At 29.7% G+C, this 22,528-nt stretch overlaps 2 protein-coding genes and 1 long non-coding RNA gene across 5 annotated transcripts; 1 reads left to right on the plus strand and 2 right to left on the minus strand.

Moving 5' to 3' along the window:
- The first annotated feature begins 761 nt into the window (after positions 1–761).
- LOC107896671 (SAL1 phosphatase) lies at positions 762–9,749 on the plus strand. 2 transcript variants are annotated; one of them, XM_041079023.1, is made up of 8 exons: positions 762–1,050; positions 1,168–1,249; positions 4,531–4,601; positions 5,053–5,255; positions 8,318–8,528; positions 8,783–8,875; positions 8,971–9,124; positions 9,426–9,749. In XM_041079023.1, exons 1-8 carry the CDS (start codon positions 985–987, stop codon positions 9,590–9,592), a joined length of 1,047 nt encoding a protein of 348 aa, XP_040934957.1. In that variant the 5' UTR covers positions 762–984; the 3' UTR covers positions 9,593–9,749. The 2 variants fall into 2 exon arrangements, with proteins under 2 accessions (XP_040934957.1, XP_040934956.1); XM_041079022.1 differs by having other exon boundaries at positions 763–1,050; positions 8,777–8,875.
- Positions 9,750–10,330: 581 nt separating this feature from the next.
- LOC107896672 (uncharacterized) lies at positions 10,331–16,749 on the minus strand. Its single transcript, XM_016821898.2, has 7 exons — positions 16,369–16,749; positions 16,179–16,290; positions 15,320–15,481; positions 13,659–13,705; positions 12,150–12,264; positions 10,708–10,774; positions 10,331–10,627 (listed from the first exon to the last, which is right to left on the minus strand). The coding sequence occupies exons 1-7, from the start codon at positions 16,570–16,572 to the stop codon at positions 10,573–10,575; spliced, it is 762 nt and encodes a 253-aa protein (XP_016677387.1). The 5' UTR covers positions 16,573–16,749; the 3' UTR covers positions 10,331–10,572.
- A 1,547-nt stretch (positions 16,750–18,296) lies between these two features.
- Positions 18,297–21,341, minus strand: LOC107896670 (uncharacterized). Of its 2 annotated transcripts, XR_001683817.2 has the most exons (6): positions 20,955–21,143; positions 20,823–20,875; positions 20,473–20,577; positions 19,476–19,699; positions 19,110–19,142; positions 18,297–18,566 (listed from the first exon to the last, which is right to left on the minus strand). It is a non-coding gene; the product is annotated as an uncharacterized lncRNA (long non-coding RNA). The 2 variants fall into 2 exon arrangements; XR_001683816.2 differs by having other exon boundaries at positions 20,823–21,341.
- Between the last annotated feature and the right edge of the window lie 1,187 nt (positions 21,342–22,528).

Raw genomic sequence — 22,528 nt, forward strand, 5'->3', positions numbered from 1 at the left:
ATTAATAGATGAGATTGTCTGGAATACCTTTTGGATATGATACTAAAGTTTTAGCTCATAAGGTTATATAATGACGTGTGGTTATAGAGTAATTAGTATATATATGTGGTCCAAGTGGGAGATTGTTGAAAAAATATGGACATCACATATATAATAAGAATAATTACATGTTTTTATTTACTATCATAAAATGTTAGCTCAATTTAAAAGTGATCTAATTTGGTTAAGGTTTATTGGGCTTCAATTATTAAATAAATTATGTACCAAATATGTGTAGATACTCTAAAAAACTAATTTCTAATTGATGATGAGTTGATTAGAAATTTAGGTTAATATGCAAAAGTTATACATTAGTGTTATAGTCCCCAAATTACACACGTAACTTTTTTATATTCCATCTTTAAAAAAGAGAGAGTTGTCATTCTTTAAAAAACTTGTGTGTTAATTTAGATTATCAAAATCAAGAGATTTCGAGATATCAATGGATTTAAGTACATTTGCGCATCTAATTTTCTTATTCTTAATGATTTGATATTATAAAGCTTGATTTATTGAATTTTGTACCAAAATTTTGCTGTTATAACACATTAATCACATCTACATATAACATTTTTAACAATTTTTGCAAAGGCATGGTATGTTCTTAAAAGCTGAAATTTACAAAATAAAACTCATAAATTATTGACTAATGATTAAACTTAATTAAACAAAGAATTAGGTGATGATTGAGGAAGCACCATATATTAGCTGCCAATGAATTTTCAGTATTTCACAAGTAATGTCTTTGGTCGGATATATATTAATCATTACTCAAAACGAGAAAGTGAAACTGAAAGTTGCTGGAAATTTCATCACTCAATCGGCTGGTAGCGCGAAGTTTCGTACTTTAAAATTTATCTTTTAATTGGTTGAGATTTATTAGTCGCAACCCTCTCTCTTCTTCATCTCAAGTATTTGCCCCTTCCTCCTTCTGTGGCTTTTGCAATGGCTTATGATAAAGAGCTGGCTGCCGCCATCAAAGCTGCCTCTCTCGCTGCTCGTCTCTGTCGGGTAATTTCCCTTCTCACCAAAAACCAAAAACAAAAACCCCCATTTTCTCTGCATTTTCTGTTCTGGATTTTCAATTTTTTTCTACGGAAACTGAATTAGGGTTTATGTGGGTTTCAGAAAGTTCAAAAGGCGTTGCTTCAATCAGATGTTCGATCAAAACATGGTAGGAATAAAAGTCCCGTAACAGTAGCTGATTATGGTACGTTTCCTTTACTTTCTTTGCGCCTCTCGTTGACTTGCTCTTTTCTTTTGCCTTAATCTTGTTGTTTCTTATTCAAATATACATTCTGGATTCAGAACGTGTTTCAATTCCTTTTTAAGCATATGATTAATGCCCACAAGTTGAAATATGAACCAATTCTGTGGCTTAATTCACAATTTTGCTTTCAAATATACTCATTTTCTTACATCTATTTTTTTTTCTATTTTAGTATTTAAAGTTTTTTTTTTCAATATGCTGCCTAAACCATACCTCGGTTTTTTTTTAAAGCTTTATGTTAAATTTGGTTTTTTCGTGATACCTAAATTTTTTTATTTTATCCTAGATTAATATTTAAATTATCATTTTATTATTCTATTCAACTTTTTTTTAGTGGTGTTAAAAAACCAGTTGACAAATTATGCCAATCAAAATGTGTCACGTGACATATTCAACCAATGAAAATGTATCACATGACAATTAAGTTTATTTAAAATAAAAATATTTACCCACCATTAACCGGAAATTGACAAAATTCAAATATATATATAAATAATGTTTTGAGATTTTCGAAATTTAGATATATTTTTTTCGCAGTTCCGTCAGTTTCGATTAGAGTTTTGTTGGTTGAAGATCGAGTCTAGATTCTTTTAATTTATGAATTGGTTATTATAATAGCCTAGTGTTGTCTCTTTTCTACCAAAAAATACTTTCATATAATATTTTTATTTTTTAAAAATTTATTTTTATATATTTTAGAATTTTATAAAAAATATTTTTAAATTTTTTGAATTATTTAGACATTATATAATTTGTCTTTTAAACAATATATTATATATAATATTAAAAAATAAAAAGAAGGTTGAGTGGCATGTTACGTAATCACTCAACAGTTGGTCAATATCGATCAACAATGGTTAACGGTTGATCAATATAAGTCAACTTCGACCAATAGTTAGTCAATGTCTAATCAATGATAGATCAATATTTTTATTTTAAATAAACCTAATTACCACGTGGTATATTCTGAGTAGTTGGATATGCCATGTGACACATTTTGATTAGTGTCACGTGACAATAAGATTTTTAAATAACTTTATTAAAAAAAACTTAAAAAAAGGTTTAATTCACAATTTCACCTTAAAGTATATTCATTTTCAATAAAAAATTTATTGAATATATATTTTCTTTTGTTAAAGAAATGTATTTTTTTATCAAATATATATAAATTTTAAAAATTATAAAAATAGAAATAAATATATTAAAAATTCAGAAAAAAAAATGTATACATATTATAAAAAATAGAAAGAAATTATAAAAATTATTGTTTCCATCTAACTTATTCTTAATTTACTCTCTCAACATAACCTCATCGTGAATTACACATAACCTATTTGGGTCCCAAATATTTGATAAAAGAATATACATATTTGATAATAATAATAATAATAATAATAGTAATAATAAGTTTAGCTTCTAAAGTGAAAAAATGGTATACTTCATGGTCGAAATTTTGAGTTAAATCATATTTTTAATAAAAGAACACCATGTGACGTTATTTGATTGGTCACCAATTTTTTTTAATGGATAAAAAACATACCGGGAGCATATTTTAAATATCAAATTGGGTCAAAAAAAGATCAAATATCAAAGCAAGAAAACTAGTATCTTTCAAGAATCAAATAATGAATTAAGCCTTTTATACACAACGGAAGTTATATTATTATAATAGTGTTTTTATTTTTTCTATATAAAATCAATAAAAACTCAATCATATAATACAATGAATTTCAAATATTTAACTAATTATACTTAGACAAAATTTAAGATTTAGTCATTATACTTAAAATGTTAAAAACTAAGTCTTATTTTTTTATTTAAAAATCTCAATTCAATCGTAAAGATATTTTTGTCAAAATTGTTCAAATTGAAATTTTGATTACATGACAAATGGTTAACAAAAAATAAACATGTTAAATTGATTAATCTTGAGATAATAATTATATTAAAATTTTTATATTGAAAAAGTAACTTTTAAAATATATGAACCAAATCTCAAATTTTATACTACAACTATCCACACATATTAAAATTAATTTTATTATTTCAACCAAAACTTCAATTATCTTTCATATTAATTTTTTATAAATATATTTATTACATAATTCTAATTTTCACTACTTTAGTTATCAACTAATTATTTAGATAAGCTGTGGATAAAATTTTGTAAAATAAAACTTGACAACTTTTTTTAAGTGATAGGTTTTATAATTTAAATTCAGTGGATTTAGTTGCACTAATATAAGTATGATTGGTTGAAAACCTTGTCAATTATTTTTATCGTTTTAAGCATAATATTTGCAGTCTAATTGTCCACTGCCTTTCCTAATTTGTTTTACTAGTATATTTAGAGTTTCCAAGCTGAAAAAAGTAGAACTTTTCATTGTTGAAAGAATATTGTGGCTCTGCTATATGTATTGTTCAACTTGGAAAAAATATTTTTTCCCAACTTTTATTCAGTTTGTTAAAGTTAATTCAAATAATTAATTTAGTTTTTGGAGTTCAAGTCGAGTTAACTTATAAAGTTAAATTTTACAATTTGAATAACTCAAATAATTCGATTAACTCAAATAATAAATTGGTATAAATATCTCTTTAGTCTTTGTCAATTTTGAAAATAAATAAATTAATCTTTTCAACAAAAATCACAAAAGAATTCAAAATATTGATAAAAAATTACAAAATTTCATAAAAAGTTTTAAAAAAATTATTTTAAAATATAAAAATTCAAAGAATATATAAAAAATTAAAAATTAAAAAAATAATTTTGAGGACCTAACCACTTAATTACTTATTCAAGTTTATAATACTAAACTATCTTATTTTTATTTTATTTTGCTTTGAAAGAGCTTTCAAATATATAGTGTTTCAAATTTATATTCTCTAAGGTGAAATTAATTATATTGCAACCAAAATTTTAATTTGACATATTTAAAATTTTAATTTAACTGGAATAATTTCACTTGATTCGATTCAACTCGACTCAAAATTCATTTCACTCTACTCAATTTGAAAAAATTTGAAATCAAGTTAGAATCGTAAAATAAGACTCATCAACTCGATTAACTTAAAATCTTTTCAATTCAATCAAAGGCAAACCCTTAATTATATTAATTGAGCACATCTAGAGTGTAATTACTAGTTACATTATATTATCTTCCAACCTTCATGATTGGCAAATCTTACTGAGATATGTTATTAAATTTTAAAACTTTCATCAGGCTCACAAGCACTGGTTAGTTTTGTGCTGCAGCAGGAATTTCCCGGTGAATTCTCATTAGTTGCCGAGGAGGTAAAAATCTCTTCTTTTTCTGAAAAATGGTTGCAAGTAGGAATGATAATTGGAGGTTATCCTATCTGTCTCTACTTAAAAGGTGTTTATGGACTGGTATACACAAAAGTCTGATAATTTTCGAACCTTCATGAATGTTTGGAAACAACAGAATATATATTTTCATAACTTTGGAGAATGTTCTTTTTACGTATTTTGAAAAGGGAAAGTATTAAGGTGGGATGGATTTATACATTCATGGAGGAGGTGACTGGTTTTCAAAAATACTACACCTTTATAATGGAATAGGTAAGTAGTAGAGGGAAGCATGCCAACTATAGAGTGATGGTGAATTGGTAACATTTCTGCTACTTTCCCATTCCTATCTTTAGTCGTAGGAAGATTCCTAAACCATCCTTTTTTTTTCTTTTTTTTTTACTTTCTTCTAAATGATGTTTTGGATTTTGTTTAGGATTCGAATGATCTTCGCAAGGATGGTGGTGGGGAAATAGTAGAAAGAATTACCAAACTTGTGAATGAATCTCTGACTAGTGACGGATCATACGGTGTTAGTTTATCCTCAGAAGATATTCTTAAAGCCATTGACAGTGGCAAATCTGAAGGTGGCTCCCAAGGTCGACACTGGGTTTTGGATCCTATAGATGGCACTAAAGGGTGAGCTCCAAAACTTAATGTCAATCTTTTTAGTATTGGATTGGTTAGTTCATTAGCTCATCAATTCGACTAGTTCGATTAAATGGTCATTAAAAATTTTTAAAAAAATTAAAAAAGCAAAAGATTCAGTTCAACTGTTGACCCAATCGATTTTTTAGCCAATTCAATCCGTCCGTATCGATTTCTGATCTAACCGATTAGACCGATCAATTTAGTCTGGTTCAAACATCATTACTTAATACTATCTTACATGAGTGATTTTTTTCAAGTCATACATAGGGGTGAGTGACCTAAGAATTCCCTCTATTAGAAGGACTTGATCAAGTTAGTCTCTCTACTATTAAATAGATCAATTTAGTTTATGTACTATTAAAAAGAATCAAATAAGGCCAACTTGGAACAATGTTAACATTTATTGTTTAGAAAAATATTATTTATTGTTTAACAAAGCTAATATTTTTAAAGTTTTTATGGTTTTGCAAATAAAATATTTTGTTTGAAATCGAACTCTAATTGAAAAAAAATTTAAGAATTTTTAAAATAAATGTTAACTATGTTAAAATTTGAACTTATTTGATTCTTTTTAATAGTATAGGGATTAAATTGATCAATTTAATAATAGGACTAATTTAATGTCATCCCTATGGTACAGAGACCTCCCATTATACTTTAACCCATAAAGAAGCTAATGTTTAATATAAAAAGGCATAATAATAAATTTAGCTTTTAACATTTATATCATTTGTTAATTTGGCCCTCATTCTTTTTTGAGCTAAAATTAATTCTCAACCTTTTAAAAAGAGTCGAATTTGACTATCAACCTTTTAAAAGCAATTAATTTATTGCTTTTTAAACAAAAATATTGACTAAAATATTAAAATTTTAAACTTGACAATTCACATAGCAATCTATATGTACTTGTTTTATTTTTATTTTTTATGATATTTTAATTTTTATTTCTTAAAATATTTCTCTAATTTTAAATCATTTGTTGACGTGACATATAAGTAAAAATAGTATCATATCGGCATGAAATACATGTGGAGTGTCATGCATATTAACATCATTAACAAATTAATGTTTTAGTCCATATTTCCATTAAAAAAAGCAATCTAAATTTTTTTTCAAATGTTAATAATGAAATTTAGCTAAAAAGAAAAAGACTAATAACCAAATTGAAAAAATATGTATATGAACATTGAGCGTTAAATTTATTATTATGTTAATATAATAATCATTTATGTTTATCGTGTTGCTCCGACTTACCTAAAAAAATTACTGTTATAAATATCCTGAAAAAACATGTGAAAATTTAGAAAAATAAATAAATATGTTCAATTTTTAAGAGAAATTAAATATATTCATATTACATGCGTTCTTTTCTTTTGAATTCCTATTACGCCACAGTCAAGTCTAGGGGTGAGCGTTCGATCGAATCGAATCGAATTTATTTGTTCGAGTTAAATTTTAAAAAATAATTTTGGGTCCTTGTAATCACTGTCACCCATCATAATAAAATTTATCCACATTAATCAAAATTTTTATTAACTTTCATCACCTCATAATTTATTTATTAATTTTTTATATACGGGTTAGCTTATTTGCTTGCTTAGTTTTTTCAATTATCTTTAGATTCTTGTTATTATGTATTTTAGAATTAAAAAATATATTAAATGTAAAAATATGATTTTTTAATAAAAGTTATTCTAAAGATAAAATGTGAATACTAATATAAAATTTTAACATGAATATTTAATGGCATAATTAATAATTTAATTTTAATATAAATATTCAATATGACTAAACAATTTAATAATATAAATAATATAAGACGTGAAATTTAATTTAATAATATAAATAGTAGATATAAATAAAATTATTACTATTTATGTTTAGTGATTTTTTTTGGATAATTTTGATTTTTTAATTTGAGAGTAAAAGGTGAGAAGTAAAAATTTAGGGGGAAAATAAAAAGTTTTGGGGGATAAAAGTTTGAGGGAAAGTAAATAGAAGGGAGTAAAATTTTAGAGGAAAAATATTAAAAAAAATTGGGGGATGGATTTGGGGAAGATGGGAGGTGGGATTGGAAGGAAGTAAAAGTTTGAGGAGGAAAGTGGGAGGGAGTAAAAATTATGGGGGAAAATAAAAAATTTTGAGAAAAAGTAAATAGGAGAGTAAAATTTTGGTGGGAAATGGATTTTGGGTAGATTGGGGGGGTTGAGATAGAAGGGGAGTAAAAGTTTTGGGGGGAAAGTAGAAAGGAGTAAAAATTTTGAGGGAAAAGTAAAAAGGTTTAAGAGTTTGGAGTAAAAATGTAAAATACTATAGTTTAATATTCGAATTATTCGAGTTATTCGAATTCGAAAACTCAACTCGATTCGAACTCGAAATTCGAAAAAAAATTCGAGTTGACTCGAATAACTCGAATAACTCGATTCGTTTAACTCAAAATTCGAATTTTTTTTCGATTTTTTCGAGTCGAATCGAGTTTTACTCACCCCTAGTCAAGTCCAAATAAAAAGGTTGGTTTTGTTGGCGAAGGGTCAGCCAACAACGAATTTAACCGATCAAGAAGCTGCCTTGGGTTGGCCAACCACACTATCCCTCGCCTCCTCCCTTTCCGTCCTTTCTCCTCGACCCCTTTCCTTTTTTTTTCTTTGAAGGTATTTTTTTTATTATTATTTAAAAATTCTTTTGGTTTCCAAATTATCATTTTTCTTAATTTCAAAATGAAAACTTTTAAGGAAAAAATTAACAAAAAATATGTAACTTAGGAAAATTTGCAGTTTTAGTTAAAAAAAACTAAAATTTAAACAAAAATTCCCAATTTTAAAGTTAAGATTATTTTAGCAAAAATAAAAAATAAAATGTCTGTGTCATTATTTTATTGGCTAATTTATGCCACTAACCATTTTAACTAACAGTGTTAGTCCATAGCATTGAAGTTTGAGTATTTGATTGTGAACTTTTATTATTTAGGTAAATTATACGTTATCCTTTTCTGAAATAGCTGATCTCTGGCACTTTGATGAATTAGTATCGCTTTTGAAATTTGAGAGTAGATTTGTAAAGGGAGATCAATATGCAGTGGCGTTGGCTTTGCTAGACAGAGGAAATGTTGTTTTGGGAGTGCTGGCTTGTCCAAATCTTCCATTAACTTCCATCAGTTTTGCTCATCCACATTCTCCAAATAATGAAGTTGGTTGTCTCTTCTTTGCTGAAGTTGGTCGAGGAACTTATATGCAACCGCTTGACGGTTCTTCCACGGTCAAGGTCGTAAATTATTTATTATAATTCGGGATTAAATTGTGACTTTTAAATAGATCTTTTATCTAATCACATTTAAAGAATACTCTCATAATCAACTTCTACTGACAAAACAAAATGATGGCAGAGAGAGCCGAAACTACAAAATAGTGACAACAAAGTCTACATAGAGTTGGAGTAGCTATTTAGATCCCTGATTATAATTTGGTTGCTGAGTAAAATAGTTGCAACTTATATATATTTATGGGATTCAGGTGCAGGTAAGTGCTGTTGAAAATCCAGAAGAAGCATCATTCTTCGAGTCATATGAAGCAGCACATTCCATGCATGATCTATCCAGTTTAATTGCCCAAGTACTCTCCTCTCTCTCTCTCTCTCTCTCTCTCTCTCTCTCTCTCTCTCTCTTTTTAATGTAGTGAATATAATGAAAGTACTGAGATTCAAACAGAAACTTGGGGTCAAAGCAGCACCAATTAGAATGGATAGCCAGGTAAAGTACGGCGCTCTTTCCAGAGGAGATGGAGCCATATATCTGCGTTTTCCTCGCAATGGGTATCGAGAGAAAATTTGGGATCATGCTGCTGGCTCTATTGTTGTAACCGGTAACACCAATCTCTCTTAAACCTGAAGGTTTTTAGGTTAGTGACTACTTACATTGGTTTAATCTTACCCCTATTGGATTGGGCCCTACCCTTAATGCTAGGGATTTGATGTGAATATTGCATATTCAAATTCGAATATTTTAATCATTATAAGTAGCCAATTCAAAGTGAATGTTGGTATCATTTACAGACGAAGTGAATGATGATACCATTTGCAGAAATAGTTAAGTGAAATCAGATGTTGCAGAAATTGCAAATATCTTATTTGACAAATTATGATGAAATCTGTTGGGGTCTGCAGAAGCTGGGGGAGTGGTGACAGATGCTGCAGGAAAGCAATTGGATTTTTCCAAGGGAAAGTATCTTGATCTAGATACTGGCATAATTGTTTCCAATCAGAAGTTGATGCCATTACTCTTCGATGCAGTTAGAGCCTCCCTGGCCCAGAAATCTAAGCCTCAGCCTTAGAATTGCTCTCTTAACTCTAAGTCTCTTATTGTTTCCCACATAATCCTTGTGCATTATCCTTATCTCCTATTTTCTCCCCAATGCATGTAAGTAAAGTACAAGTACATTTAAAACTCCAAATTTAGTTTTAAAAGGTAACATCCAAAAGATTTGAATTTGGAAGCTTGTCATTTGCATTATTTTTTGGCATTGCATTTTAAGCTGCATTTGATTGCAGCTAAGATCAAAATTAGGCATGATCGGAGATGTCCAAGAATCTGTCCTAAAAAATGTAAATGCAAATCAAAACCATGGGAAATTATCGCCATAGTTGGTCCCAAAATCTTTCCTATTTAAGATCCCAATCGGGAAATGGAGGTGATCCCAATCGGGAAATGGAAGTGCTTCAATTTTCGTCATCTCAAAGCCCCGTTAATAAAGCTGAGCTAAAGAGAATCTCATGCTATGTTACTCAAAAAGAAGACCTTTCATCTCTTTACAATTAAGGCTCTCTCAAAGCAAGGTTTTCCAAAAATTATTCTGTGAAATAAACAGACTGCTAACATGGAAAGGTGAGGTTTTCAAAAATAAGAGGACTGACCCTGCTTTGTAGCCCAAAATCACACCTGAAAGAAAAAAGGGTTCTTGACTGCTTTTGCTACTTACAAACTTCCTATGTGAGAAATCTTTATGGGTCAAACATGCATGTCTTCCAGTACAATCAATAGAAGGTTAGAAATATACTAATATGCACAATCCTGAGCGTGAAATGAGGCCAAGTATCTAGAAGTTTTTCAAGAGCACAATATTTAAAGGTAACATAACTGAGATACAGCAGGAGGAGCCTAGCAATGCGCTAAACATCCTAAAATACTAAAAGCTTCATTCTTTTGTATAAATGTGAAAAATTTACCTTCGTATAGTAAATGAAAATGCCAACGTTAGTGAAATTGTAAGATTTGCTGTATGATATGCCAAACTTGACAAGAGTGCCTTATCTTCTAGCTATCCTTTTCGTTTTCACTATCCTGCAAAATGATGCCCCTCGCTTTTGCCCTGTCAACACCAAATTTTAAGTCATTGCTATCAACTGATTCAGCAGAATTAAGAATCTTAATAAGAATGATGATAAATACCTGCGATGTGTAGGTACAGGACGTTTAGTCACTTTTGTTGGGCCAGGACTCTGAGCTGCCTGTTTGCCTGGTGTCCAGTTTGAAAAGAGAGAAAAAAGAAGGAAGGGGGCAAAAACGCTTACTTAAAAAACCAATTCCATGACAGCTCAAATTAGGGGTATAGAAAAACAGAAATAGAAAATTAAGAAAGCCAAACTATTAGTGCAGATACTGAGAAAGGACAAAAACAGATTTGCAAAGTAGAAAAGATCACTAACTGAAAGAAAGTGAGAGATGCTCACCCTCCCCTCCTCCCTTTGAACAATCAAGAAACTACAATTCCAGTTTCTCTTTCTTTCAATAAAGAAAGTACTGTCCAGATTCAGTTGGAATATAATCTCAACATTTTCAAAAACAAACTAAATCAATGGATTGAGCCTTAGCTTAGTTGACACCATTACTATTGCAATAGCCAGTAGGACGTGAGTTCTATCGCACTTAAGGGTGTGTTCTCCATTGCAGTGGGAAAGCACTTTTAGCTTAAAAGTGCTTTTCCATTGTAGAAGCAACAAAGAACACTTGGTTTTTGGAGTCCAAAAGGCTAGCCTAAGAAGCACTTTTGGGAGAAAAAGTGCTTTTGAGATAAAAGCATTCTTAAACAAGACGCTTTTGAGAGAAAAAGTGCTTTTCAAAAACCAAAAATTGGCCAAACACAGAAGTAGAAAATTTGAGCTTTTGTCAAAAACGCTTTTTGTCCCAGAAGTGCTTCTTAAAAGCATTGCTAAAGTAGTCCAAAGTGTGGTCAAAAGTGCTTTTCCACTCAAACGCAAAACCTGGGATTTAGGTGTTTTTAGTTTTTGACTTTTGCTTTTGGAAATGAAAATTATCAAAATAATCTTTACTTATATTAACTATTTAAAAGGTATATAAAAAATTAGATTATTTTATACATCATTATATTAAATTATTTAAATCTTATTTATAGTTAATTTTTTTAATTTTATATATCATTGATTTTACAAATAATTTATATTAATTACTTAAAAGATATTTAAAATTTATATTTCATGTATCATTATATTAAATTATTTAAATATCATATAACTTAAATAATTTATTACTTTCTGCTATTATGTTTGGAAAAGGCATTTTAACCTTTAACCGCAATTTTCGATAGAAATGGAGAACACTAAAAATTAACTATTTTTTTTCACAACATTTTGAAAAGCACTTTTGAAAAGCATTTTTCAACCGCAACAGAAATGGAAACTAACCTTCGCACTTTTCTTCCAATTTACGAGTTGAGAAAGAGTTGAGTAGAAATAGGCATTGTATAAAAAATTAAAAAAGAAGAAAATCTAAATCATATGGTAATGAATTCACTGCTAAATTGAAGATATAAGTTAACATACAAACCCTGAAAAATCACAAAAGCATCTCGCAAAAGTAAATACAAAATTTACCTGGAGGATTTTGGCCATTTGTCAAATCTACTTTATCTAATGAATTTATCGCTTTTTGTAACTTTTGCCTCTTTGAATTTAGCTCCAATTGGCTGTGAAAGATTTCATTCTTTTCCTGGTAAATAGAAAGGCTATTTACAATAATATCATTCTTTATAGCTACTACACATGAATTTTAAAAGTATTAATAAAAACACAGATATATACCAACTAAAAGACACAACCGCTACCAGAGGGATAAGCATTCGTATATCTATACGTTAGCCCTACTTTTTCAAATGTTTTGATATAACAAAGTCAAATTATAAATTCTCCTCGGCCAACTTTGCAATCAATTAATATAAGCTCTTGTAAATTTATTTTCAAGTGTTTGTAAACTCATCAAATGATTTAAGTTATAAAATGCCTTAGAAAAATATTGTTTCAAGTCAAATTCTACAACTTTGGGACACTTCTACCAATAGAAGTGCATAGAAGTATCAGTAGAAAGTACATAAAAGTATCAGTAGAACCAAGTCAGAGACCACCCCAAGATTTCTCCCAGACTTCTACCGATACAACTCCAGTTGTATTGATACTTGGGTTGAGTTCTACTGGTAGAAGTAAGTCGGAGCCTTTCAAGCCAAGCATCAGACTTTAACCAATACTTAGGGGGATTTCTACCAATACAACCAAGTCAATGAGCAATTTTTGGTCTACCCTGCACCTTCTACCGACACAACTATTGGTACAAGTCTGAACCCTAAAAACCCTCAGGCTTCTACCGATACAAGTGGACTTCTACCTATACTCATGGCTCCAATGATCATAATTTTTAAAACTTCTGCCGCACAAGTCCACTTGTACCGATTTAAGTGGTCTGCAGTCTGCAATTAATGCACGAATTAATTGCAGCAACGACTCTAATTTGCTCCCACCATCTCCAAACGTCCCAATGGTTGTTAGAAGACATAAATACAAGTCAATAGCTCAATATTGAAGATAAGAAACAAGCTTGTAAAGTCAATTGCACAAAATTCCAATCTTTTTATTGATATTCTCCTTATTCGTCATACACACACTTGAGCAACCATTTTTTTTATTCTTTTTCAAGTGTTATATTGTTATTGAGTGAGCTTTATCATTGTAATATCTTCCTTTGAGAGGAGTCTTTAATCCCTATTCTTATTTCTCATCTTTGTAAGAGTTTGCTTAAAATTTTTGGATAGAAAATATTAAGGGAAGTGGCTCTATCTTGCCTAGTGGAAAGATGGTGTTTTGCAAAGGTTAAACATTATCTTTGCAATATAGTGAATTTAGGAAATCCTTAGTTGTGGTAAGCTAAGGTAGTGGAGGTAGGCAATTGGAGCCGAACCTCTATAAATTATTGTCTCTCCTTTGTTTATCATATTTTTTTAAAGTTTTTAAAATACCAATTCAACCCCCCCCCCCCCAAGTTGGTGATTATTGAGCCTTAAAACTATCATTGCTTAGGGATAGCAAAACCAAAATAGATTATATCAAGAATACCTTTTCAACTGATATCACTTTTGTCAACTGCAAACAGCGCTCTTGTTCTAAGAGAAATCAAGCAGGAAACAATAATTAATGAAGGTACAAAAATTTGTAACTAATCGAAAACAATAATATTTCTAATACATTTTCTAGTAATATTATTTACATAAGAAAATTTAAATAATAAACATAAAACTTGCTATAGACGTGAGAGAGTCAAAGGGTTAAAGAAAAATAAATTATAAAATAGATATTTGCAAATATTAAGAACTCCTATGGAATATGGAAGCCCTTAGGGAAGAGACATTTTTTGTTGAACATGAGATCAAAAAAAAGAAATCTCACTTTAATGAGGTATACATAATGGAGACTCCTAACTTTCAATATATTATGTAACAATTGTTAGACGCTTTTGAACTTTATGTGCAAGACAATTCCTGAAATTAATAGAAAACTTAGTCAAACAAGATAAATGTCTCAAACAAATACCACAACCCAAAATAAAACCCTGAGGCCTCTAACGAGATTGAGTTTCTACTTCCAAGCAAAGGTCAAAGGCATGATGTCCACATAATCAATGAGTGGGTAATTTAGTAAGTAATAAATATGCGTAATTAATAAATAATTTTCTTATTTACACTTAAACTTTATACACGAAAATCAGGGGAATCCTGTAATATCCAGGAAAAATGAATTTTGCGTGGATATTAAGAGCATAAAACAGAACAAATAAGTCAGTTGCCTTCATGGCTAGTTAGTTTCTCTTTTGAAGAGATTTAAATCCCAGAAACTTCACTTTTGTTCAACTTGACAATAAACACTTAGTTGGCTTTTACAACCAAGACATGGATGTAAGTATTTCATCTAAAACAGATGCACTGTAAAGAAATATGCGGTTGCAAGTATGGAATCTGCACCTAGAGAGAAGCAATTTCAATACCAAAAATAAAAACCCTCCATTGAGAAGATACTGTATAGATAAGGTTTTCTCGTATGGAGTTAAAAGTGCCTTAATGGTCCTCTTGGGAACTTATTTAAGCAGCATATCCTACCTGGTTTTCATGATAAGGATTTTGAGGGAAAAAGATAAAATTTTCAACCACAAAGCATCTTCTTAAATTCTATAGTGGGGCAAATCTCTCCCTACAAATCTACAAAATCAGCCTGACAATTAATTCCCAAACTAATAACCCCTTAAAAACCAGACATTTCAAGAAGCATACAGATTAGATTTGGATATCAATTTGTGGCACCAAATCTGAAACTCCTCAGCAATAATATTTTGAGAAATGACAGGAGCCAAAGTCCAACATAAGAAAATAGAGAACTGTCTGTTCCAAAAATGATTTCACCGCCTAGACAAAACTTTTGGATTAACTAACAATAGAAGTATACAAATTATTAAACATTATATGTTCCTTTTTTCCCCCAACTAAACATAAGAGTCAGTTATCAAGATCACTGCAAGAATTTTTTTTTTTTTAAATTTTCCCTTCCTTCCAATGGTATTGACAAACTAGGAACATTGTAGAACTGGATGTGCCTCAAAATTACAAAGAATTAGTATAGGATAACTATGAATCAAGATAGAAAAATCAAGAAACTGCTATAAAGTTGCTTTCAAAAAAGAAGAGAAAATGACAAGTGATTCTAGGGATGAGCAAAGAGAATAGGACCTTCCATAAATAGATATTGCAAGCCTTTAAATGCTTTAAAAAGTTCCTGTGAAAGATTAGCCACAGCATCTGAAGCAGCAGCACCAGTAATTTTTGTGAGGGAAAAGGAAATGCGAGGCATTCCTTTTGATTTCTGAGCAACTAACTTTGCAGATTTAGTATCTGAACCATAGAAAGAACAAATATCAATAGAATTGAATTCGTTTGCTATTTTTTTTTCTTAAATCCAAAAGGTTTAAGATTGAAATGCATTCATATAATTCATTCCCCAAGTCTAAATTTCTTCATCCTTCCTTCCAAGCAAGTCAAAGGAGCCAACTTGGCTCATCTGGAGTTTCAGTTTATGAAAATTATTTAGAACCAGTTTACAAGGGCAAGTCTGGTGGGAATACTTTCCCAACACCATCCAAAGGGAATTTAAAGAGATAATCATCAAATTTACCATTATTGTATTGCTAGATCTTTGATTTCAACCTGTACAATTTTGTTGAATTTTGGAACCATAATTATTTTGGTTGATCGTTGGGCAAAATTTAACATCACAGTGGATATGAGATCACCGACCATTACCTTAGGTACTTCTCATGAAATTGAAAATAACAATTGGAAGCACAAAATATAACTAAGGAAAAGATGTATCAATATGCTTGGCATTGTATATTTCCTTTTTACTGTGAAATTTCATGCCATAAATTCTATTTATCTAAAATCTAAATAAATTGGAAAATTCCACAATAAAATTAGCTAATTTGGGCAACTAGCAACTCAAATTTTTCTGCTAAAACAAAAGCTAAAGATCTAGATTGCAGCCTCATAGAGGGTAAAACCGAACAAATAAAAAAAGAATATTATTGATTACCATTTGAGTCAGGAAGTGCTTCCAAGAGAAGCTTTACATCTTCAGACTTAATGGAGGCTACCAGATAGTGAATGAATTCAGACCAAGAACCGCCTATCCCAACACTGTCCCTCTGCACATTAAACCATTATTTGCACAAAAAAAAATCAATAAAAAATCCAGCAAAGCAAATCAAGAAGACGAAGAAGACCATGTCCTCAAGCTGCGAAACGGAGCGTACGGACTCCCAAGTGGTGTGGCGGAAATCAGAGACGCAAATCCTTAGGTGAGATGAATCAGGAGAATGAACGTAGAAAACGAAGGCGCTTGATTGGCCCAAACCCGAATAAGTACCCGTCCATTCGACCTTGGGTTCGCCGAATATTGGCTCAAATTCTTCCAACACCGCTGGCATGTTGGCAACGATGAATGACTAGAGAGGGAAGAAGGGTTCGGTTTAGGGAATTCTCAAAAAGGTTTAATTTTATTTGTTTATCAAAGAAAATTGTAGTAAAACGGACTCAATGCTCATTAAGGACGGTCACCCAAACCAGCTCAAAGTTTACATTAAGTTTGCAGTTTACAATCTTGACATCCGGTCAAATGCAAGAAAACGATTTAATTTTCTTTTAGGGTAAATTACCCAATTACTCTCATTCTTATTTTGGTCACTCAAATTTCTTTTATTAATTTGGTCACCCAAAATACAGATTAATCAAATTGGTCACTTTTAAAGGGCACTGGAAGACTAATTATGTATTTTCACTTTAGTCACTCTAAAATTAGGGTAAATTATTCTCGTCAATATTTTAGAGTAAATTATTCTCGTCAATCACACTAAATAGGGGTAGTTCTTATTTTGGTCACTTCAGATTCTTTTTCATACAAATGCACTGTTAGTCTTTCGATACCATTTAACAGTAGAGTGACAATTTGATCAATTTCTATTTTGGTAGCTAAATTTAAAAAAATTTGGGGTGACCAAAATGGGAGTGACCCCTTTTTTAGAGATTAACGGTGTGGTTTACCCTTTCTTTTAAAATTTATCAAATAATGAATATAGATGGAGTGGTAATAAACTTGTATTTTAATATTATTAAACATTTGTTTCATCTTTGAATTCATAATTTTTTAATTTTTTATTTAAATATGATACAAAATTATGAAAGATAAAAGTGTTATCATAATAATATTATTATAATTTTTAAAAGGGATATTTTTTTAATTTTATAACTAAATTGGTGACTTAGTTCAAAGTGACACCAATTCAGTAAAATACTCAAACAATAGTATTAGATATGCCCCACATTTAAAAGTTAGTTTCTTTACTTTTATTCTAAGAATTTAGTTCTTCTATTTTTCAGATTTAAAAGTTTTAATCTAATTATTAAAATCGTTAATTTTTTTTGTTAAATCTACTAGTGTGACATATTGAAATAGAAAAATACATACTTGGTAATTATGTAACAAAAAAAAATATTGTAATTGACTTGAATTTAATAGAAGAATTTTAATAATATTAACAATTAAACTTACATTTTTAAATCTAAAAAAAAGTAGAATGAACAAAATCCTTAAAAATAAAAGTAAGGCTTCGTTTGTTTGCCAATAAAATATTTTTCGGAAAATAATTTCTGGAAAATGATTTGCTTTTTTGAAAATGATTTACTTTTCTAGTGTTTGGATGAATTTGTGTAAAATATTTTCTGTTATTTGACAGATTTCCTGAAAATATTTCATAAAAACTGTTTTAAATTAAACAAATATATATTTAAGAATTTATTATCTTTTCATTGTTTAATTGAATTTATTCTATATATATATATTAATAAATTTATATTTTAAATTATTTTTACATATATTGCAATGATTTATTAGATGTATATAATAAGACTGTTTTTATTGTTTCACTTGAAGACACAAATACGATATAACACATTCATTTGATATAAATATGTTTGGATCATACAGGGTTTGTATAGATTATCAATCAATTAATTACAACTTGTTTAACATCCATCCATAAAATGTTTAGAAATTTCTTTTCTTGATTACATATAATAAGCTTAAACTTCTTTAAAATGGATGTGAACTCAAAAAGACAAAATTGAAGATTATGGGGGACACAAAGCACGCCGATTATAAAAACCAACCAAATAGCTTTAACCATTAATTTTCTAACACACTTGGACAATGTTTTGTTACCCAATGACGTAAGGTTCAAAGAGTGTTATCCAAAGATTTGGATCATACTACATTACATAAGCTCGTTCAAACTCTTCTCTTAGAACTTTAATGCTGAACTTGTCCACCACTCGACCAAGGTCATGAGATACCACAAACGGATCCTCTATGCAGATTAAATGACGATCATTGCCAATTCTTCTTGTCCAGTCTTTTTCTCCCTTACTGCACAAATGGAGTCATCAAATTAAAAACGTTTTTGTTTTGTAGAATTCATTTATTTTATCCCCACCTACAACTATTTAGTCCTCGGTTTATGCAAAACCAAATATAGCATCTATTGACCATTTGCAAATTACAAGCCATTCTAAAAGAGTGCACTCATGTTTCTCCCTGCTCAGAACTTACAACAGTAAATGGGATCTGTTAATATTTTAATTCACTCACCACAAGATGCAACTAATACCCAAAGAAAGCATTTAAAACGAAACCAGATACATGAATTTTAACTTGCACTTATAAGTTCAGAAACCATGAAAACATTTTATATTTTCACCTCAAACTTTATTAGCATTCCTGAAAGATAATAGTTTGCATCTCACCTGATCAAGCTTCCTGTGCGTACAGATATTACTGAATTTGCATAATCATGAATATATGCTAATAGTTAAAGAATGCCCACACCAACAATGTTGTAGCAAAGATAGGGCAAAATCCAAATACTAATTAAAAACAAAAATTGATATGGGAAGCAAAAAGCATACACACCTGCAAGCATGGAAGGATAGCAGGTCTACGTTGCTGTAAGAAATGAATGCACATCAAAACATACCAACAAAGAAAATACTAGTTAAAAATAATAATTAATAAAAATAAATAAATAACTAACAAGAACAGGTGACTTTATAGCTGCAAGTTAAATTAAGCAATACCTGAAATGTGTCCTACCTATCTCTAGATACATGAATCCTACCTAAATTGGCATCATCACAGCTTATAAGCTTATACTTTTATCTATGTTTTTATTCATTTCAAAGCAAACCAAATAGACTAACCACAAACACCATTGAAATATGCTGCTCAGGAATGATGTTGCTAGCTATGGGAATAGCATTATAGTTGCAAACAACTCACGCGTAGCTAGATAGAGTCCTTTGGTAAGTTGCATTCACTCATCTGGTCTTGGCCCAGTGTTTCACAGTAAAAGCCAACTGCTATAATCTTACATCGATCTTTGCATAATCTCGTAGAAGCGTTGTATTTACTACAGAAAAAACATTGTTTACGCATATGTCACAGGAAATTCCAGTCACTGGATCCATAAGCTTTACTATGGGGACCCTAGCACGAGTCAGTGCCTGTACATGAGGCCAACAACAAGTTATACTCAATTTTATTATAAAGTTTAACCATGAACAGTCTAAGTTTCAATTGCAATATTCTCTATACATATTATGAGTCTGAACTTCAAGTGCAAATTCTCTATACAGATTATGAAAGCATATCAGCTGGAAGTGACAACAAAAAGTAAGAAAGTTCAATGGAAACAGAAGGAGGGGGGCTCAGAACCTGCAACTTCTCAAACTAATATAAATCAGATGATGAACCTTAAGGGTTGTAAAATAGAGACTACTTAAGGGGAATGTACTAATCAAATTTCGGCAGAAGATTTTCGCATCTTAAATTATTATCCACAAAGGCAAACAAAAAAGAATGCATTAATTGCCACTTGTAATCAACCTATCAAGATTACAAACCTGCAGAGTGCACAAATTGTAATCATGGCTCATCAATATTGGCCTATTTAAAAGTAAAAAATAAAAAACCAAATTCCTAGGAAGCAGCTATGAATAAATAGAACAAATCAGTTGAAACAAAGCGAATTCAGAAAATTGCCATCCAAAATAAAACAAAACTGAAAATCTAAGCAAACATTATATATCAATTTGAAAGGAAAAAAATTATCGCTACAGCACATATGTAGTTTATTACAATGAATTAGAACCCAATTAAACCTTCTCTCTACCCCCATTATTGATCAGCCAACTGACAACGAAAAGAATAATAGTAATCATCAATTGAATGCCGAAATAAGAGAACTTCCCAACCAAATAAAAAGAAAAGAAAATACCTGCGTAAGTGATTTGCTGTTAGAAAATTGATGGAGGTGGGAGAAGAAGAAAGTCGTGGTGAGGCTTTCACAATTGGAATAATCCTTCCAGTTGTTGCATAATTACTGTCCAAATCAAATACCCAGAATCAATACTTTATCACTCTGTCCTTAACATTAACAAAATATAAACAGATAAAAGAGTACCCAAGAAGAGAGAAAGAGGTGAAAGCAGCCATAGATTTTTGGGCTGATTCATTTTCTGCTTCTCCCAATTTAATGATGGATATTATTTTCCGGAAATCATCTAATAAAATTCTAGGAAATTGCCAAAATTATCGGTTAAAATGAACATAAAGAAGATGTCATACCTTAAGCCAAGACCCTGCGAAGAGGAAGATTTGAGCGAAATGAAACAGCAGCCCTGAGAAGAGAAATATGCGACGGACACAGCAATTGAAATAAAAGATGAAAAACAGAAGAAGTAGAAGGAGGAAACTTACCTGGATGAAGAAGAAGGAAGATGAGAAGAACTGTTAAGAGAGATTGGTGAGAGTTGGAAAATGTCTTATGGAAAAAAAAATCGGTAAGCCATTTTCCGTAAAAGCATTAATATTTTACCCGTGTTTTTGAAAACATTTTACATACATATATTTTCAGTCAAACAAACAGCGTAAAACTAGTAAAATATTTTCAGAAAATTGTTTTCCTGGTAAATAAACAGATCCTAAGAGGACTCAATTTTAAATATATGAAAATATGTGTCAAAGTGACCTTCAATCTTCTTTTTTTTCCCTCATTTCGACGTCTAAACTAGTTTTCCATTGTAGATTTTAGTCCAAAAAGTGAACAATGTTAAAAAAACAAGTGGTACCCCAACTAATGAAAACGTAGCATGTGTTTGCCCTTTATTTTATTTTATATGGCAATGGTGTGGTCATTGATTGTTAACATGGTCATTAATCAATAATTGATTGTTGCTTGATCTAACCTTCACCGATGTCAGTTGATATTGACTGATCAATTTTTAATTTGATTTTTTAATATTTTCTTAAAAAAATTTTCAATTTCAAATATATATTACTTTTAAGTTTTTTGAAAAAAAACTATTTTTTTTATAAATTTTCTATAATATATATTTGTTACAAACAAAAACATATTTTTAAGTGTTATTTTTTGAAATTTTTTAAAATTCTAAATGATTTTAAAATTTTTAATATAAATTTTTTATTTTTTCCTTTTTTGAATTATTTATATTTTATATAATTTTATATTTTTCTTTTTTTATATCATTTATATATTATAAAAAATTTTAATTTTTGAATTTAATAATTTTATAATTTATTTATATTTTAAAATTTTCAAAATTTCAAATTCTTTATATTTTATATTATATTTTTATATTTATTTTATGTAATTTATATATTATACAATTTTTTATATATTTTTGAATTTTTAAATATGTTAGTTTTAATTTTTCAATGTTTTAATGTAACAAATAATCCTTTAATCAAATTTGGTAAGATATGTTTTAAGAAATTATTTTCAAGTTATTTTTAATATTTATTAATAAGTCAAATACTTCAAAATTCATTTCAAATAAAAACTCTAACTACTTTCAATCTGGGTGCAGTACCTAGGCCAAAAGGAACAAATACTCATAAAGGGTATTAGACCTTAGTAGTGAGCTTTTTGCCATGGGGATCGGATACCGGACTCCCAACTCAAGAGGTACCGAACCATTTTCATTTTTGGTCTGATATTCACTTGCTCAACGATCACATTTTTAAGGAAGGAACCAGATCCCAAAGACCAAGCTACTGGTACTTATGCTGTTGAAAAAATCTGATTCAGGAAATGGTTTTTATAGTTACAGCAAAAGATTAAAAAATTTTAATATCGAGTAGGTTTGTAATATTTATAACAATAAACTTTAATTGAATAGTACATGTGCTTTGTATGAGATGGAATCGAGTTAGTACTTGCTTTCAATTAAATAACTTTCTCCGTTATCCTCGTTTCACAAATTATGTCAAATGTGGGCTTGAGCAACACGAACCAAACACAGATTGGATAT

Source organism: Gossypium hirsutum, chromosome A10 (assembly GCF_007990345.1).
Source record: "Gossypium hirsutum isolate 1008001.06 chromosome A10, Gossypium_hirsutum_v2.1, whole genome shotgun sequence".
NCBI classification, from domain to species: domain Eukaryota; kingdom Viridiplantae; phylum Streptophyta; class Magnoliopsida; order Malvales; family Malvaceae; genus Gossypium; species Gossypium hirsutum.

Coding starts and splice junctions, on each gene's coding strand:
- LOC107896671 (XM_041079022.1), top strand. CDS start 985: ATGGCTTATGATAAAGAGCTGGCTGCCGCCATCAAAGCTGCCTCTCTC. Junction 1,250..4,530: donor CGTAACAGTAGCTGATTATG/GTACGTTTCCTT, acceptor AACTTTCATCAG/GCTCACAAGCACTGGTTAGT. Junction 5,256..8,317: donor CCTATAGATGGCACTAAAGG/GTGAGCTCCAAA, acceptor ATTTGAGAGTAG/ATTTGTAAAGGGAGATCAAT.
- LOC107896672 (XM_016821898.2), bottom strand. CDS start 16,572: ATGCCAGCGGTGTTGGAAGAATTTGAGCCAATATTCGGCGAACCCAAG. Junction 12,265..13,658: donor AAGTGATATCAGTTGAAAAG/GTATTCTTGATA, acceptor TCTATTTACCAG/GAAAAGAATGAAATCTTTCA. Junction 10,775..12,149: donor AAATGGCCAAAATCCTCCAG/GTAAATTTTGTA, acceptor ACTGGACACCAG/GCAAACAGGCAGCTCAGAGT.